Source organism: Macrobrachium rosenbergii, chromosome 3, assembly GCF_040412425.1.
Source record: "Macrobrachium rosenbergii isolate ZJJX-2024 chromosome 3, ASM4041242v1, whole genome shotgun sequence".
Taxonomy (NCBI): Eukaryota; Metazoa; Arthropoda; class Malacostraca; order Decapoda; family Palaemonidae; genus Macrobrachium; species Macrobrachium rosenbergii.
The window spans coordinates 61,052,770-61,072,098 of record NC_089743.1 but is presented as its reverse complement, the minus strand read 5'-3'; the positions used below and the strand labels follow the sequence as shown (position 1 = coordinate 61,072,098).

General features: G+C 44.2%; 2 protein-coding genes across 3 annotated transcripts in view; one reads left to right on the top strand and one right to left on the bottom strand.

Moving 5' to 3' along the window:
* The window catches only part of Ssrp (structure specific recognition protein), a 118,442-nt gene extending 103,371 nt beyond the window's left edge, over positions 1-15,071 (bottom strand). The window contains exons 1-5 of one of the 2 annotated variants that reach the window (XM_067133971.1): positions 14,848-15,071; positions 7,353-7,538; positions 6,945-7,160; positions 6,342-6,517; positions 6,075-6,210 (exon numbers count right to left, since the gene is read on the bottom strand). In XM_067133971.1, the coding sequence (XP_066990072.1) occupies positions 6,075-6,210; positions 6,342-6,517; positions 6,945-7,160; positions 7,353-7,538; positions 14,848-14,910 (777 nt within the window). In that variant the 5' untranslated portion in view covers positions 14,911-15,071. Of the gene's footprint in view, positions 1-6,074; positions 6,211-6,341; positions 6,518-6,944; positions 7,161-7,352; positions 7,539-12,649; positions 12,695-14,847 lie in introns of those variants that run through there. The other variant, XM_067133982.1, reaches the window with a different exon arrangement.
* A 2,812-nt stretch (positions 15,072-17,883) lies between these two features.
* On the top strand, positions 17,884-18,972 carry LOC136851477 (uncharacterized). The gene has a single exon (XM_067125585.1). It carries the CDS (start codon positions 17,884-17,886, stop codon positions 18,970-18,972), a length of 1,089 nt encoding a protein of 362 aa, XP_066981686.1.
* Positions 18,973-19,329: the final 357 nt, after the last annotated feature.

The following is a 19,329-nucleotide window of genomic DNA, read 5'->3' as shown; positions in this document are numbered from 1 at the left end:
ATCTGGCCTCCCACTGTCTCCAGAAGTGTAGGAGTCTGGCGCCCACATGTAAATGGAGGACCGAAGTCTCACTTGCTAGAGACTGGTCTAGATGAGGACTTCTTGCTGATAGGGCGGACTGATCTGGAATTCGTGTGTGGGTGTGAGGAAGCTCTTCCTCCGTTACCTCGAAAGGGCCATGGCTGGAGAGAAGAGAGACGCCAAGGATTAAGTGAAACAGCAGGTGTTCGGTTAGACTCCATCGTTCGCTTGGACAACTGCGCAAGCAAGTCATGAGTAGCCTTTTGAAATTCTGTAGCTAACCGCTCTAATGTCATTTTAGAAAAAAAAACTGATTTGTACAGATGAGCAAAAAGAAGAGCAGATCTCTGGGATGGTGTCACTCCTTTAGTGGCGAAAGAACACGTCTCTTTTCTTCAGTATACATGACAAAAAAAGAACATCTAACTCCTGTGCCCCATCTCGAATCGCCTTGTCCGCACAAGACAGGACTCCACGCCAGTCTGCATGTATGAATATAGCAGAAACTCCCAAGGAAGAAGCTTCCCCAGTTATAGAATACATACCTCCTTTTGGAAAACCAATGAGAACAAAATACAGCTTTGCCCAACTCCCTCTTCTCCGACAGCCAAGAGTCTATCCCCGACAACGCTTTCTTGGACGAAATAGAGAGGGGCATCTACGGGAGTCTAGTGGTACTTGAGGATTGACATAACAAGAACGCTGATCCCGGGGAAGAAGAGGCCACGGTGGAGAAATATGTTGGGAAGCAGAACAGAAAATAACTCAATAATGAGGTGTAAGCTGATAAAGGCTGTCCTGGTTCAGGTTCCTCCTCTGCTGAAGATACAGCAAAAAGTGCCAAATCTTGCTGTGGTTCTTCTGGTTTCAAAGGTGAGGGTTCTTCAACAGTTCCAGGATGTTGTCCAAACATTGGTGAATGGGAAGCAAAGAAGAGTCTTGGGGTGCTGATGTACTTGCAGACTTCACACGATCAGCGACAGGTGAAAAGGATACAGCGTTGGGGGATCTGTGACACAGAAGGCACCAAAACAGGTTGACCTGCAGCAATACGGATGTCTGAATCTGGAGTCTCAGACTCGAATCCCAATGCTGAAGAGCTGGGAGCCAACGGGATGTTGGGAGCTACAGCGTGAACTGAATCTGCAGCAGGCTCATGAGCCACTGGGATCTTGGATCCAATGGGCGAGGGAGATCCCAATTGGCGCTTAGTAGCCAACTGGCGCCTGGGAGCCAATTGGTGCTTGCGAGCCTATGGGCGCTTGCGAGCCAATGGGAGCTCGGTGTCCAAAGGGAGTTCTCTCTCGTCCCTATAGCTGCAAGAGGGCCCTTGATCCTTATGGCGCTTGCAAGTTACCGTTCTACGCGCGTCCGCAACATGGCTCTTCAAAGGCCTAGAAGGCTCCTGAAAACGTTGACCGTGTCCTTTGGGTTCGGAATCTGACCACTGGAAGATAAGGTGTGATCCAATTGGACACCTTTCAAGCGTTTGGTTGCCAAAACCTGGGATATAGCAACAGGTTCAGTTGAGGAAGCAACTACTTGTGGGCAAATCCCAATGACCTCCCAGGTGCAGGGGAGTTTGGCAGAGACCTCCATCTAGGAGCATCGGTGGGACGAGTAGCCACCCCCTCCACAACACTAACCCGGGTGCAGGCACTAGCACTTGCACTGACAGTTGCACTATGATCCTATCTGAGCAACAGTTCTTACTAAAACATCGAATTTCTTATTCACCCGAGCTTCGAGACTGGCGATGGCACTAGGTTCAGAGGAAAGGGAGCCAGGTACAGGCAGTCCGCGGTTAACGGCGGCTCGGTTAACAGCGATCTGGTTTTATGGGGCTTGTCTAGCGACAAAAATCTGCAATTTTCAGCGCCAAAAATTGCTGGTTTCAGGTTATCGGCGCCAATAATTGTATATTGGCGCCGATACATACCTAACTGAGGCACTGATAACCGAAAATCGGCGCTTTTTGGCGCCGATAACCCCCGAAAATCGCTGAAAAAGCATCGGAATTCGCCGATTTTCGGTTATCATCACACCCTCAGAAACGGAAGCCAGCCGATAACCGGGGACTGCCTGTAACGGAATTGTAGGGAGAGCGAGAGACGTAGGAATCAGGAAACGAGAAGTCAAAGGTGTAGAAAATACTGGTTTAGGGGTACAGGACACACAAGCTCTAGCCTCAGTTCTAGCAGCCACTTTCCTAAGCCTAGCTTTCTCTAATTTATCCAAATGATTGGTCAACACTTTCCATTTACTTACGGCCCAATCCTTACATTCTTCGCAAGTCATGTCCATGGCAGTGAAAACAAATAGAATGTTCGTCATACTTAAATGAAGTCAGCCTAGTATTACACCCTTGGCTGCAATACCGGTTACTGGTCACACTCATTCTGACACAATGGTCCAAAAAATTGCTAAGCTAAGCTAAGCTTTGAAAATATAGCTCGGAGGCTACCAAATGAAAGAATACGTCACCAAATCGTTCGATAGACAACCAAACCATCCTGTGAAACTACTCCTGAATTAACAAAATACAGCTGCTGAACAACCGATGTTCGATCAACGGCAGAAACGAACTGAGCTACTTAGATACATTGTACCTATTCTTCCCAGAAAGTGGGTGGGGCACTTACCTGCACCAAAACAAAAGAGCGCTACCACGAATTTTCAATTCTTAAGCTGCCGTTTAAAGTAGAAACTATAGCTATGTAATTACTTGGTAAGAGTCACTTATAAAAATGCAAACTACTTCAAAAATTTGTCATTTGTTCCTACACAAATACAAACCCTCAGTCTTTACACTCGGGAGATTTACTTTTGGAGGGAAGATTCCACGTATATCTCTGAACTGACCAGTAGTTCGGCTCACCTGGGTACTCTCTTCCTGGTTGTGAAAGAGCAAAAGAAAGGAGACCATACCTCTGATCTATTGAACAATAGAGATGAACAATTGTCAGACTTCTGGGCATTTTGAATTAAAGGAATGTAATATCCTTGATTCAAAATGGTTTGGATGAACCCACAGTGTCGGATACTATAAAGCTAAGAAAAACCAACTGGTTTGCTCACAGTCAGTCCCTCTCACCCCTTGCTAGAGAGATGGGAGGATTTGCATTTACTAATTAAAATAGTTAAGATCATACATAAGATACTCAGTCACCTAGCTCACCTGCTTGCATGCCAGTCCAGCACGCGACGGCTTGTTCACTGTTCCTCTGCCCACTGGAAGAGGAAGGAAGACAACAGAAAGGGAGGAGGCCAGTCCCACACACCTCTCCTATCAGCTGCACACCTTAGGCGATATGCAACCTGCCCCTTAAGATCTGGGTGAACTAAATAACTTGTTGAATATCCATCATAGGATCCAAGGAAAAGGAGTCCAAGGACCTATGGGCAACGTCCCAAGGTAAAAGATGAATGTGATCTGCATGATTACATTCCATCCTAGTACTCAACCGACAGGTTCTTCCTGAATGCGATGGATAGACCAATGACCCTGGCCTCAAAAGATCTGGTCCGAAAAGTACTGATGTCCACCAAGAAGTTGCGGGGTATGCTCATTTCACCATCTCACTTGTTTGAGAAATGACAATTTGGACACCATTTCTCGGCCAACTCGAAGGTAACGAACAAGTCGTTAGCACTGGGTTGAAAGACTAGTTTTTACAGAGGCAAAAACTAGTCATTGGAACCACAAGACCAAGCAAGTGGAATGATCCACCTCACTGAACACTTCTGAAACATGTAGAATGACGAAAGGTGTAAGCTTCCAGATGCAAATGGGCACCAAAGATGTCTTACTTTACTCAAAGGTGCGAGAAGACAGAACAGAACAGCGCCAACTTTAGTAAGTCAAGAAAGAAGGATTATGATCAAGGTTCAACAGAGGTTGAATGAATCTGGTAGTCAAGGTGCCAAGATCAACTGTCTTTATCTCCTGACTTCAGTGAATAAATGTTGTAATGGCATCCATCTTGCTCGGGATGTATGGTTGGCCACTGCACTGAATGTTCTTCTGTCTGCTCGTGTACTTGCAATGCAATAGAGGAGATGAAAGGACACTAGGACCTTTTGTTGACCATGGCACTACTGTGGTGTTGTTGCTATCACACCAAGGAGTGTCTATCTTGGATCTTGAGACTCTTTAAAGTCTAAAAAGAACTGTGCTTACATCCCAAGAAAGGAAGTGTAGGAGACTGCCGCCCTGGTCAACGTTCCTAAGAATGAAAAGTCTCTGGAGAAGGATAGTGTAACCATGGCACTACCTTGGTATCGTTGCTATCAAAGGAGTGCCTATTTGGACACTGAGACTCCTGAAACTGTCTGAAGATCCACATAATACTCTCCTTGGGTTATGGATGAACTGGTAATTACAGCAGCAGCAGCTACTGCTTACATCTGCCACTCCTCACAAGTCAAAAGAAATGGAGCTCCTAGGCACCACTTCTTGACTGAGTAGGAACCTAATGCAAGTTGTTGGAACTTAGTTTGGAGGACTGAGTAGGAACCTAATGCAAGTTGTTGGAACTTAGTTTGGAGGTATTGTTGATCTCCTAGCGAATTAGGCAAAACAACAGGAAGTTGCAAGCAGAACACTTGAATCATGGATGCGAAACTGAACTTGCTGTCATACATCCATCATCCTGGAGCGTTACATTGTAGAGTGCCAAGGTTAGGGATCATCTTAACATTTGTGCATTTGTGTTGCTTATATAATAGGGAGTGTTTGAGATGACTAATTGCATGCCCAAACTAAATTTAAAATTGTTGACATGCATGATAAGAACTATGAATTAAAACTCAGGGCAATAAATCAATTGCTATGTCAAAACACACACTTAGTTCACGGATGGAACTTTGCTGAATGAGTCGGAAACTTTCACTATGCTAGGTGTAACTTCTGATTCACATCTAACTTTTGAAAAACATCTAATGAATGCTTCAGCAAATGCAGCACGAAAGTAGGTATTGTTCATAAGGCCTCATATATTTACAACAGTTATAAAATCAATGCAACTGGTTTTAGGTCATTTGTGCTTCCTTTACTAGAAAACTGCTCGCCAGTGTGGATGTCTGCTTCTGCCAGACATTTATCTCTCTTAGATAGAGTGGTTCATGGTGGTAAGTTTCTGTTTCCTAATAGTATCAGTTATGGCTTGGACCATCGACGGATGGTCTCTGGTTTGTCACTTTTTCATAAGTTGCTCGGCAGCACCAATATGCAGTAAACGTGCCTCGCTGTCGAATTTCTCAGTTCCAGAGGTCCTTTATTCCTCACACCACTGGACTGTGGAACAGCCTCCCAGAGGACATTGTGCAATTGGAACTTCAGAAGTTCAAGCTAAGATGCAATGCATTACTGTACTACCCTAATACTATTCTCATTGCATTTTAATACATTTTTATCTATTTAATAATGAATTTTTTTTTAATCAGTGGGCTCTCTTCCTTTTGTGCAGTATTTCCCTTTACCTCCTCTTACTTCTTCCTAATGAACACCATATTCTTTGAAAGCTTGAATTTCAAGTCAATGACTTATTCCATATGAACAGGTTTCATCTTCAGAATAATAATAAAAATGGCTGCATTGAAGTTGAACTGTAACGAGTGTAAAGTAACAACTTCAAGCCTTTTGTCCACGTTCCTCTTCTCCAGAGGAGTTAATGTAAAGTTGCTCTTTGATGCTATTTAAGTACTCAGTTTTCATCTTATTACAGCCATGGTACTGTATATCTGTAGTAACTGAAAAGGGCATACAGTACTTATTATTAAGTTTTTTTTTTTTTTGTACAATCCCATGACTTACTTACAAGTTCTTTGGTATAAATTCAAAGTCTCTTTGAGTATATTCTCATAAGATGGAATTAAGCAGGTATCATCAGCAGTGTTGCCACGACAGAATGTTTATTAAAGACAGTTTTTCGATAACAGATCAGCTGACACCTTCTATAGTAGAATCCACGGAACTTCCAATTACTTAAGGCTTCCACACATAAAAAATTAGTGCATCTACGTTAAAACAAGGGTTAATTAGCAACACTAACCACAAAGAAATGCTGTCGCTGATCCATGTGGGGCAGCAGGAACAATCGAAGAACAGTTTGAATAGGAATCTTGAAATCAAATGTTTTACCATGAAGCTGAATAAATGATGGGTACACCTTAATATCATAGCGACCACTGAAATAAAATTAAACAATCACTATTAATACAACTATCAGAATAAAATATCATATTCAAAAGGAAAATATTCAAAAGTAAACAGGGAAGTAAACAATATTTTTCACAATACAAAATTTTCTGTATCTTACCGGGGTGTGAGACACTGAACCTCACGGAAGATAGCAAGAGCATCTCCAGTAGCTGTTATGACTGAAGCCTTGGCCATAACACGCTGCTGGAAGCTCTCGACTGGATCTTCACCAGCAAGTTCTGATGAAGGAATGTGAAATCGCATTTCGACTAAGTTGATGGAAGCATCATCATGCTATGGAAACAGATATAAATAATTTTCATTACTAATTCCTTAAAACAGATTACTCATAACCGTAAGATCATTTTCATCTAGCACTTTTGATACAAATCACACATTTCAAACCTTAATGCAAATTCCTATCTTTAAAACATAGAAGGCATGCTTAAACCAAGGAAAAAAAAAAAACTTAATAGTGACAAAAAACTTTTCATCTCTCCTAAATGTAAAATCAACGAGCAGAACTTTGACATCTTGTCATTTGCATTACATTTCCATCACTTTCTACTCCTATCAAGTTGACAAACCTTGATGTAAGAAAAACCCCATGTTCAATTCAGTCTTTATCCCTTTACAGTACGAAGTAATACCCAATCATGAAAAGTAATACCAAGTCTAAATCCACAATAAATATAACCACTCTCAATAAATATAACAATACCTGATGGAATTCTAAGGTGACTTCATTTTTGCCTGTTGTGCAGCCAGAGACATGATTTAATGGGATTTCAAAAGCTGGAACTGAACTGACATCAAAGGAGAGAGATGCTCCTTCAAATTTGGCTGCTCCAAAGTTCCATCCTTTTACAGAAAACTCCTTGTCAGTCATAACTTTGCCATATGTGGTCTTTACAAACTTCTCCAGTTTTGACTGTTCCTTTAAGTGTAATAAATAAAGAAATATGAATGTTACAACAATTGACCCAAATTAATGAGCTTTCATACAGCAACCTCATTAAAGAGGCTAAGGATAAATATTACAATTATTTACTTTCCAAAACAAAGGCATCAACTGATGCGTAATTCACAATCAAAATGACATCAAAATTATAGCAGTTACTAAACTTACTGATTCCTTAAAACCCCCAAATCTATAGAGATTTCCATTTTCTGTAAAGATTCGAAGTCCATAGCCACCAGCTAACCTCTGCCAATTCACTACTTCTATGTCAGCAGCAGCAAATGATTCCACTTTTCCTGTCTTTACGTTACGAAATGTTACACCCTGGTCACTTAATTTCAGACGAACAGGCACCTGGAAAAAAAATTCCTAGTCAACATCATTTACGAACAAACCAAAGACTTATAAAAATAAAAAAAGCAATGTAATAATAAAAATCCTCCATTAACATAAAAAAATTTTGAATGAGAATTTTTATTTTTCCTAGGCATACAAACCTGAGCCTTTTATATGGGAGAATCTTTCAGAATGAGCTGAAAACTGGTCAAGACTTGGCAACAAGGTGGTTAACAGGGAGATGGGGATGAATGGGGGAGTATCCCTTAGTAATCAACCGTTGCACTCATTTCTCATTCAACTAAAATAAAGCACAAAGGTGGAGCAGGGCAGTTGTGGTAGGACTAAATATAAAATGCTCTAGCTTGTACAGTATATGGGTAAGGCACACCTCTCCCTTCTATAACATTCTTTTCTATAACTGGTTCTTTGTAATAGAAAACTTTATTTATGGCAGCATTCTTATGCCTCATAATATGCAACCTTAATCCTAGACTATACTATACTCTGGCCTAACTTAATTTCACTACTTACAGAAAAATTGCTCATTTTTTCACCCTACATACAATGCCACTACTGCAAGCACAACAAATGGTAAATGAAAATCTGCATTTTGAAACTACAGTAAACCCCCTGTATTTGCGTTCTAAAAAGCTTAAAACTTCAGAAATCCTGAACAAGTTCTTCAAAAGGTGGCCAAGTTCTGTGGGGGAGAACATCACCTTAGCGGTGGCAAAGGCTGGCCTCCTAGACAAGTCAATGTCCTGAGAAGTCACCCTGGGAGGAGGTAGCCACTCCCAGTGAGGGAGCTTCTCTGGTCTCATACAAAGAATACCTAGAATACCTCCAGTGCACAAGACGAGAGGGAGGATAGCTGAAGAAAGACCTCCCCTGCTCTCTCTTCTCTGAGAGCCAGCCATCAAGATCACTGAGAGCCTTCCTAGCGGAAGATGAAAGCACCATCTTCGGTAACTTGGAGGAGTTGGAAGGCATGTTACTGATGAGAAACGTCGAAGCCAGGGAGGTCGGGGCTGAAGGCAAGAAGAATCCCGAAATGTTCTGCAGCAAGTACGTCAATAGAGCTGCATAAGCTGTCGGAGGGGAGCCCTGATCCACTTCATCAACTTCACCTTCATCCTCCAACGAAACAGGGATAGAAGCAAATCTTGAGGGGCCTGGGCTGAAGAGGGTTCTCTCTTGAGTAAATTTAAGATTTCTCCCAGCTGACACTGAATGGGAGCTGGTGATGGGTCTGTTGTGTCTGCAGAAGGCGTCTGAGCTGGAATCTTGGGCGCTGAAGAGCGCTTGTGCGATGATGGGCGCTCAGGCGTAACTGGAGGAAATGTCGCTTACGGGTGCTCAGGGGTTAACGGGCGCTTGGGAACTGCCGAGTGTCCGGGCGTTGCTGGGAGCTCAGGTGCTATTGGTTGCTCTGACACTACTGGGCGCTCGTGAGACAATGAGAAGCTCTCGGAGCAGACGAATGCTTGGTATCATGCGCAGGATACACTGGAGAAAAGCATTCTGGGGAATCCCAGAAACTACAAGAAGGCTGCTGCAGGGGCTCCTTAAATTTCTTGTAAGGCACTGAAGGGGAACAGACAATGTCTGCTGTGGGCCTTTTCAGTGGCCGCGATTCATCAATGAAGCGCCAGTGGCACCTATTCTCAGGGCTGGAAGCCTTGGAACTCTAGGATAGCCTACTCATTTCCATTTGGATGCCTTTCTAAAGGCTATCCTTTGCCCCGACATGAGAGGTTGCAACAGGTCCGACTGAGGCAACAACTGCCTGTGGGCAGACCCCACCGACCTCACTTGGGCCTCCGGTATGACTGTTCCCAGGTGTAGGGGAGTACGCCAGTGACCTTTACCTCAGAGCATCGGCGTGAAGAGCAGCCGCCATCTCCACTGACACTTCACTAACACTAGCACTTTTTTCCACTTTGTCCATAAGGACATGCACTGCAGCACCCAACTGGGTCACAGTATCCACAATTAACCCCATTTTGACATCAAAATTACGTACGAGTTTTGACTCGAGGCTGGCGAGGGAGTCGGGTTTGGAAACGAGGGAGCCGGGTAAAGGAGTAGGCTGAATAGTAGAAGAACTGGGAACAGGTGACAGAGCGGGAGCAGGTAAAGGTAAAGCAGGAATATCATCATCAGCAGAATTAATTACGGTCTTGCTATCTACTGTCTGTTTTTCGGCTCTAGCCTTAAGTTTCCTGTCTCTGTCTAATTTCGTTAAATGAGACCCCAAAACCTTGCGTTTTCTAGCATCCCGCTCTGAACATTCGTCACGTTTGATCAACTGAACACTCTTCTCCTCTACATTCTACACACATAGAGTGAGTCATATTTCTCTTTAGTGAGCCTAGTATTGCAGTCTTTGCTGAAATAGCGTAGGCTAGAAGCACTAGAGTCAGACATACTAGGCTAAGTCTAAGAAATCAACAATTGAGTTATAATGTACATCAAATTGAAGAAAAAGCATCCTAAATTGAAAATTAACGGTCTCGCTAAGAGAGAACCTAACAAACACAAAAGCCGTAGGCTACCAGTGTTTCACCCAAAGAAGAATCTCGAAAGGAAAAGCAATGAAAGCCAAAATTTAAGCTGAATGTTCACAACTGAACACTGTCGTAGCCAGCTGCCGGCGAGTGGAAACTATATGCAATGTAATTACTTGGTAAGTTATATTTATAAAAATACCAATTTCCAGCCCTCTGGCCTCAGCAGTTTTTAAGATCCGAGGGCAGACAGAAAAAGTGCGGATGGACAAAGTCACCTCAATAGTTTTCTTTTACAGAAACCTAAAAATTTGTAAAATTGTGACTACTACCATGCCCCTCTAATTTGGTACATACCAGGTTAGCCTATGTGCAAAAGGGCAGTGACAGTGAATATCACAAATAAAGGCACGGTAATTCTACGGTAGAGTCTTGCATGGAGTTATTGTTTACTGATGAAATTTTTTGGCTGAACAATACAGAAAACGGCGTATATAATGCAATACAGGTGAGATCATTTGAGAAATTGTAATAATTACCAAGAAAATGACGAAAAAGTAGGCATCTTTCATGGACGCTCTTGAAATTGTTCTAAGTTACTTATGTTAACACTGTCATAATCTGGAGCTGATCAGATTTTGTCTGTATGAGTGCATTATGGATGAGTATGATTTATGGATCAGGAATGTCTTCTCTTGGAACTGTGGATCAACATAAAATGCTGAAAGTGATTGGTTGTTTTGTTTTAAGTTTCAGAAATTATGTACGATTTTGGAAATTAGGTGTTCCTTGAAAAATCCAAATTAAGTTTTCAGTAATTATGTCTTTGGTTCAGCTATGTATTTCTAACTCCTGGATTACTGTGGATATATTGGTGAATTCCATGCCATATTTTGTCCTCCTCACACATAGACACTCTTGTTTTCATTCATGAATGTGTTTTACCCAATTCTTTGCAGTGTCCCAAGTGTAATGCTCCCTAAATTATCAGGATGGAGATATCATTTACTAATGAAATTTATGATAGAACAAAATAGAAAAGGGTGTATGTCAATTTACAGAGATAATTTGAGAAACCTACCATCTTTTATTTAATTTTATGCTCATGCCTGAGGGGCTGGTACTATCGTGCACAAAAGTCCGTTCCCTTAGCCATCCAGAGTGAACATGAATCTGCTGAACAAGTACTAATGGAAAACCAAACAGATGTCGCACCATAAGGGCATATGGGAACAGGAAGGAGTAGGAAGCAGGTATTTTTCTTGAGCATTGAGGAAATATGTGAAGTAAATAAGAGAATAAAAGTGCTTAGGAAGTCAGTATTCATGTATTAATATTTCCTTTAGATTATTGTATCTTATCATCAGACATAACTGTCCACAGGATCGATACAAAACATTTTCAGCAACAGTGTTTACGGTGGTGTTCTATAATCTGCAAGCCACTTCTTATAAAAAAAAAAAAATAACATTTATAGCAGTAAATTAGTAAAATTTTCAGTTCACTTACGTTATTGAGGTAGCAACCAGAAACTGCTGCTGGTGCATCCTCCTCATGTAAACATTCATAGATCTGTTATATTTAGTTATATTGCATGATTGGGCAAACATCCGTAGTGAAGGTGAAGTCAACCGAACGCCAGTTTTTAGACACAATTTGTGTCTGTATGTAATTGTTTTGAAATACTAATACAAAACGAAAGGTTCAGATACTCTCACCAATGTAAATTCATATTCAGTAAAAAAGACAGAAAGAAAGAAGCAGAGAAAAAACATTAATGATAGCACAGAGATAAAATTGATATAAGAGAGAGAGAGAGAGAGAGAATTTCTGGGTAAGAGGTAGTCTAATAGACGTAACTAGCGAATGATTTTTTCAGTATGTATTGTTTGGCAGTTTTGCTGGTGGCATGAGGCTACAGCAATGAAAATGCGCTGTGAAATGAATATTCTTTCACCTGCCCCATTGTGATTATTGTTAATGTAGAATGTTATGGTCATGAAAACTATTAATCCACAAGCAATATTATGGTGCTGACTTTAAATTAACTTAACAGTCTATACCAAAGGTTTAAGGCTGATGCTACCCATACCTGTGAAGTATACCTTAGTTTTACCAGACCACTGAGCTGATTAACAGCTCTCCTAGGGCTGGCCCGAAGGATTAGACTTATTTTACGTGGCTAAGAACCAATTGGTTACTTAGCAACGGGACCTACAGCTTATTGTGGAATCCGAACCACATTATACCGAGAAATGAATTTCTATCACCAGAAATACATTCCTCTAACTCTTCATCAGCCGGCCGCGGTAAGGGGTATACCTTTGGTAGGGGGTGACTTGGGACACGCACAAATGCCAGTGCAGATTATAGAACACCACCGTAAACACTGTTGCTGAAATGTTTTGTATCGATCTTGTGGACAGTCATATCTGTTGATAAGATACAATAATCTATAGGAAATACTAATTCATGAAAACTGACTTCCTAAGCACTTTTATTCTCGTATTCATTTCATGTATTTCCTTAACTACACATTTTACACTCAAACCTAGTATCGTCGTCGACAAAACCTGTACGATCACTTTCTTAACAATATTAAAATATGGAGAAAAATACCTGCTTCCCACTCCTCCTTCCTGTTCCCATATGCCCTTATGGTGCGACATCTGTGGGGTCTTCCATTAGCTGCCTGTTACAATTGCTTTGTTGTTTCATAGTCAGCAGATTTGTGTTCACTCTCTGGACGGCTAAGGGAACAGACTTTTGTGCACGATAGTACTAAACATTGGCTAGCACCTTGCAGAGCTTTTGGTAATGTAAAAACATAAGCAAAAGACCGTAAATTTCTCAAATTATCTCCCCTACATTTTATTATATACACCCTTTTCTACATTCTATCAAGTAAAACTGAAGGCCACTAATACTGTGGCCAAGTTCCTGCCAGTCGGTGACCGTAATGTTTACCACCTTCAACTTGTGTTTTTGTTTCTGCCAGTCAGTGACTGTAATATTTACAGTCTTTAGCTTGTATTTTTGTTTATGTTTACGCCTTCTGTTTGTACCTACAATATAGCCTAAAAACAACAGTCTTTTGTTTATATTTGTATGTTCATCCCCAAGGGACTGGTACTAAACACGGTGCCCATTTTGCATGTATGCTGATAGTTACAGAACCTGAGGGCACACAGTAGTAGTCTTCAGTTTTACCAGCTAGCCTACTAAAATGCCTGCTGCAGTAGTCCCAAGTCCTCACTCTGCATTTACTCCCCAACAACAGCCTAATGGTCACTAATTTTTTTAGCAAATGGGGCCTATACGGTTATTACGGTATTTGTACGCAAGAGCTCTGCGCAGACTATTACCTTGGAAATTGATTTTTCCTATGCTCTTAGTGTTGCTGATGAAGGTGGTGGTGTTTATTGTCGGTCAATTATTATTATTAACTTCATGTCTACCCAGCATGGTTGGGGGCCCTTTGGAAATGCGGGGTTTTGGAAACGTTGGGAGAAAGACCGGACCGCTACGTTGTTGTTATGGAATGGTTCCGGGCATGCATTAGTCATCAGGAAACCCCAACCTAACCTAACCTAGCAGGCTGTGTTACTTTGTCGAAAGGCTCTGGCCCCCAGACGGCCCCAGTGAACGAAACGGTAGAACTAAGTTATAGGTACACGGCGGGTATTTAGCTAGAAATGGCAGTTTCTTATAGTATTTTGGATGCTTATTAACAATTTAACGTTAATTTTTGGCGTTCGGCTGTAATTAACTTACAATTTACCTTTGAACTCTACCCTACGGTAAGGGGGACCCCGATGGGAATCCGTGGTCTCCATACGCGATCTTCACGAGACGGAGCACCGGTACGTCTGTTTCGAACGGTTCATATCCCGTCTGGCAGGTGCAATAACTTGTTAACGTATGGGTAACTCACCCCCCCAGGCCAGTACTAAACACGGCGAAGGGACATTCCATTTGGCCGACAACAAACAAATGCACCACCAGTGTCAGAGGCCCTAAAAGTGTGGAAAAAACCAGTTTCCAAGGTAATGCACTTGCCGGACGGGATATGAACCGTTCGAAACAGACGTAGCCATGCTCTGTCTTGTGAAGATGGCGTTAGGAAACCCCTTGTTGGATGTACTTCAGGGGACAATTACAGGTTAATTACAGCCGACCGCCAAAAAATAACGTTGAATTGTAAATAAGCAACCAAAATACTATAAGAAACTGCCATTTCTCGCTAAATACCCGCGGTGTCTCTATTACTTAGAAATACCAAGGAAACTCCACGTTTTACCAAAAGCTCCCATACAATACTGCACATGCGCAATAGCATTCCAGGATGGCAAGCATACAACTTCTGAGGTTAATTACAGTCGACTGACAAAATATAATGGTAAATCCTTATAAGCAACCAAAATAGGCCTACGCTACTATAGGAAAAGTCAATTTCCAAAGTACTACCCGATGCGGGGCTCTTGCTTAGTCCTACCAAAATACCTGCTTCTGTTTGCAGATCTGTCGAGCAAAAAATTGAAAACAGGAAAGTAAACAAACATACACAAAGGAACTGAATTTGGGCCCCTACCTAAACTGTAGGATTACGTACAATGTAAGCTGGCGGACTAATATAGAGGTCAGACTAGTTTCGCCTGGGATCACAAGCCTAAGATGAAACTCCCTACCATTCTAGCCTGCGGGTAAAGCCTACGACTGGTATATAGCCTAGCCTACGTAGGTCTGCCTAGTCCTACCCCTAAGAGCACAAGTCCAATATAACATTTTGAATAAAATAACCACTGGCCTATACCCACCAATGCACCTCGTGACTCGATGGTCGCATCCGAATATTCTAAAACACTTGTTTCGTCCTTCATGTTTTTGATAATTTAACTCGGCGTAAGAAATGTGACACAACAAGTGGTAACAACGTCGTTTTCCCGGGAGTCCCTCAGGTTTGGCGCTCTTCTTCTCTCGCCTTCACCTCGGGACGTCAGGGCCACGGGACCGCAGTCAGTGACTGGTTCTCTTGAACTGCACATCGCAGAAGATGTGAAAAGTAGATCTTTGTGATGGCGCTTTTATCTTAAGAAGGATTTCGGGTAAATTATATGCATAACTATATGACATCTAGGTATTTGAAAAAACATCATGTAGGATGGTTGATTGTGTGTGATGTATGTGGTCAGGAGGAGAGCAGAATTGGCGCCAATGTTTCCCGCGCGTCTGCACCTTACTTGCAGTCACGCCTCTGTACTGATTGGACGTGTAATAAAGCACTGGAGTGTCCTACTGGTTTCCTTCTGCCTCTAACATGGCGCAGTGAGTAGGATGTTGTAAAAGGATAAGGATGTCTACACCAGGGAGACCGTCTTTCACGACAAGGAGGGCACGACGATCCTCCAGGGGTGCCCACAGTACTCCCGTTGGAGTAGCGCCAAGATCACCAGCTCTTCAGCATGTGGTTGCCGAAGGGCGAGATGCGTTGCAAGCCCTTAATGACCGCTTGGCTACAATGGCGAGTGGCTTGTGTCTACAGAGCAGTCCCAGGGCCCCAGCCCCACCACTACCAGAGAAGTGTGCTTTGGAAATGTCGTCGGCCTCCTTCAGGACTTGGAAACGGTCCATGACACAGTGGCTTAGGCCATATAAGCTTCAACCAACGGATGCAGTTCAACATATTAGGCTTCACTGCACCCCAGAGTTGCAACGTACACTGGATGCCAGGTATAGTGATGCACAGTGGGCTAATTTGTCTCCAGAAGGGCTTTGGATGCTATAGGGGCCATGGTTCTGCGTGCTTCGAACCAGGCCGTGCATTGGGCTGAGTTTTTGTGTATATGCAAGGACGTGAGGAGTCAATTAGTGAATATTTTGCAAAGTGCTCTCAAAAAGCCATGGATTGTGGCTTCCAGTGTCCTAGCTGTCATAGGGATTTGTCCGAATATATGCTTATTAGGAAGCTTATGGTAGGTCTAAGGGATGAGATATTGAAAAGAGACCTCTATAGGTCGTGTGATTCCATTTGTAGTGTAGATGCCTTGGGGCAGTGTGTGCGACATATGAGGCAGCCGCAAAGATGCTTCCATGCCCCAGCATGACACATGGCATCAAGAGCCACGTGCGGCCGATGTGGAGACAGACCCCAGCCCCCCTGAGTGTGCAGCGGTGAAGAGTGGTGAGAGGTCCTCAGTCTCCATCAATGCTCGTATGTGTGGGAACTGTGGAGTGCAGCATGAGCCAAGGAAGGTCTTGTGCCCGGCGAGAAATAGTGTTTGTCATGGCTGTCAAAAAATTGGCCACTTGAAACGGTTCTGTAGGAGCAAGAAGAAGATGGTGAGTGATGCCCTGCTTCGTCAGTAACACTGGGAGCGGTCACCACCGGGTACAACCCAGTGTGCAGCCTACTATACAAGTGATAGTGTCCTCATCAGTGCATGGGCCTAGGCCTATGGGTCACAAGCCTGTACAGGCTGTGGTAGACACGGGGGCCCAAGTGTGTGTTGCAGGCCCCACTTTGCTGTCGACCCTCATTGAAAGACCTGCCCTTTCACAAAACCGCAGGGGCCTACGTGATGTTGCCAATGTTCGATTGGAGTGTATGGGGACTGCCCCTCTTCGCATTCAGTACGGTGCCAGGACAACCGTCCAAGAAGTGTATTTTATCAAGTCTGCAAGGTCTTGCTTCCTTTCATTGGCTGCTTGTAAGGACCTTGGCCTCGTGCCCCAGTCCTTTCCCCACCACCTACCAGTGTCAGCGAGCATCGCACTGGAGCATGAGGTCCCCACACCCATTGGGCCATCCCTGCCCAAGCCCTCATCCATGCCCTTTCCACCAGTGGAGGAGAACGTCCCAAAGTTGGAGCAGTGGCTCTTGCGCCATTTTTCATCATCAACTTTCAATACAGAGAGGGAGCCCCTCCCAGTCATGGAGGGCAAGCCGCACCATATTCACCTACTGCCGGGGCAACCCCCTATGCATGCCACACCCCAGCATCAGTGCCAAAGCATTGGGAGTCAGAAGTGAAGAAGCAGTTGGACCAGGACATCAAGAAGGGCATCATTGAGGAGGTACCCACTGGTGAAGCAACAGAATGGTGTGCGAGGATGGTCATTGTTGCCAAGAAGTCAGGTCAGCCCCGCCGCACTGTGGACTTTCAACGCCTTAATGCCTCCTGCAGGAGAGAGACGCATCACACCCCTGCTCCTTTCGACATGATCTCTGGGGTGCCTTTACATTCCTTCAAGACAGTGGCAGATGCGATTGGGGCTTCCACCAGGTGGAGTTAGATGAAGAGAGCCGCAGACTCACAACCTTTATCACACCCTGGGGGCGTTACCGGTACAGAAGAACACCCATGGGACACTGTTCAGCTTCAGATGCCTACACCAAGAGGTTTGATGACGCCATCAAGGACATCCCCCAAAAACACAAATGTGTGGACGATACTCTTCTGTATGACAACAGCGTCGAGGAGGCCTTCTGGCACACCTATAATTTCTTGGACACGTGTGCTAAAAGCCAGAGAAATTCAGTTTCTGCCAAAGAGAAGTGAACTTCGTCGGATTCCAGCTGGGATGGGATTCCTACAGGCCCACAGAGGAGAGTCTAGCTGCCATACGGAGATTCCCTATGCCAGACAACCCCTCTGTCACTGACATCAGGTCATGGTATGGCTTTGTCAACCAGTTGGCACCCTTCCTCGCCACTGCCCCGCTGATGGAACCCTTTAGAGACCTCCTGAAGAAGTCTACAAGCAAGAATGTGTACTGGGATAGCAACCTACAAGAGAGATTCCGCCAAGCACAGGAAGCCATATGCAAGCTGGCCAAGGATGGGCTGGTATACTATGACAAATCCCCGACCTACAGCGGCCCTAACAGATTGGAGCAGGGATGGGATTGGGTTTGTCATCCTGCAGCAGTACTGTGCTTGTGCCTCGGCTGATGCCCCATTTTGCTGCAAGGGTGGGTGGCGTATTGCCTTATGTGGGAGCCGCCATTTGTCGCAGGCTGAAGCTGGGTATGCTGCTGTTGAGGGAGAAGCCTTAGCTGTCACATGGTGTCTCAAGAAGGCCAGGCTACTCCTGTTGGGCTGCCCCAACTTACTGATCGTGACTGATCACCGCCCGCTGGTCAAGCTCCTGGGTGATAGAGAGCTGAAGGATATACTAAACCCAAGACTCTTCCGTCTCAAGGAGAAGACCCTACAATACAGGTTCCAAGTAAGATACTTGCCAGGAAAGAGGAATTGCGCTGCTGACTTCTTATCACGCTTCCCTGCTCTCCGTTGCGAACCAGATGACAAGGATTCTGAACTTGAAGAGGATATGACTGCTGCCCTTGTCGCTGCTTCGGCCACCGCCCTTGAGCAAGAATGCCTCATACTGGATGAGGAGAGGGTCAAAGAAGCAGCCTCTAAAGACCCTGTGTACCAACTGCTGGCAGCTAAAGTTGCAGTAAATGACTGGTGCCCGCAGAAGGCACAGGAGGTGGCCTGCCTACGTCAGTTTTACTCAGTTAGGGACAGGTTATCTATGGTAGAAGACCTGATAGTCTACACTTACGAACAAGGATGCCCACGTCTGCTCATCCCAGAGGAACTTCGCCGTCAAGTCATTACAGGCCTTCATGCAGGACATCAGGGGGTAGACTCCATGCTCCGCAGGGCTAGACAATCAGTTTACTGGCCAGGGATGGAAGGCGACCTGCAGAGCCACAGGGATGGATGTGCCTCTTGTGATGTACATGCTCCATCACAACCTGCTGAACCATTAGTACTCACACCACCCCAGAATACCCATTCCAGTCGACAGTGGTGGACATGCTACAGTTGGAGGGCCATATGTACATGGCCTATGCAGACAGGCTCACCGGGTGGCTGGAAGTGGCACACTTCCCACATGGCACAACGTCATCAAGAATTATATCAGTCTTGAGGACATACTTCACAAGATGGGGAGCACCAGAGCTAATCTCGACAGATGGGGGCACAAACCTCATTAGTGCAGAGACCACATCATTCTTCAGAAAATGGGGGGTTACGGTACGCCTGTCGTCAGCCCATTACCCCCAGTCTAATGGAAGGGCTGGAAGCAGCAGTCAAGACTGCCAAGAGGATCATCAGGTCTAACATAGGCAAAGGAGGCAGCCTCGATTGCAACAAGGCATCCCTGGCAATTCTTCAGTACCTCAATACACCCCCTAAGGGGTTTGACAAGTCCCCAGCACAGCTCGCTATCGGCAGGCAGCTCAGAGATGGAGTGCCAACACCCAGACAGCATTACAAGGTGGAG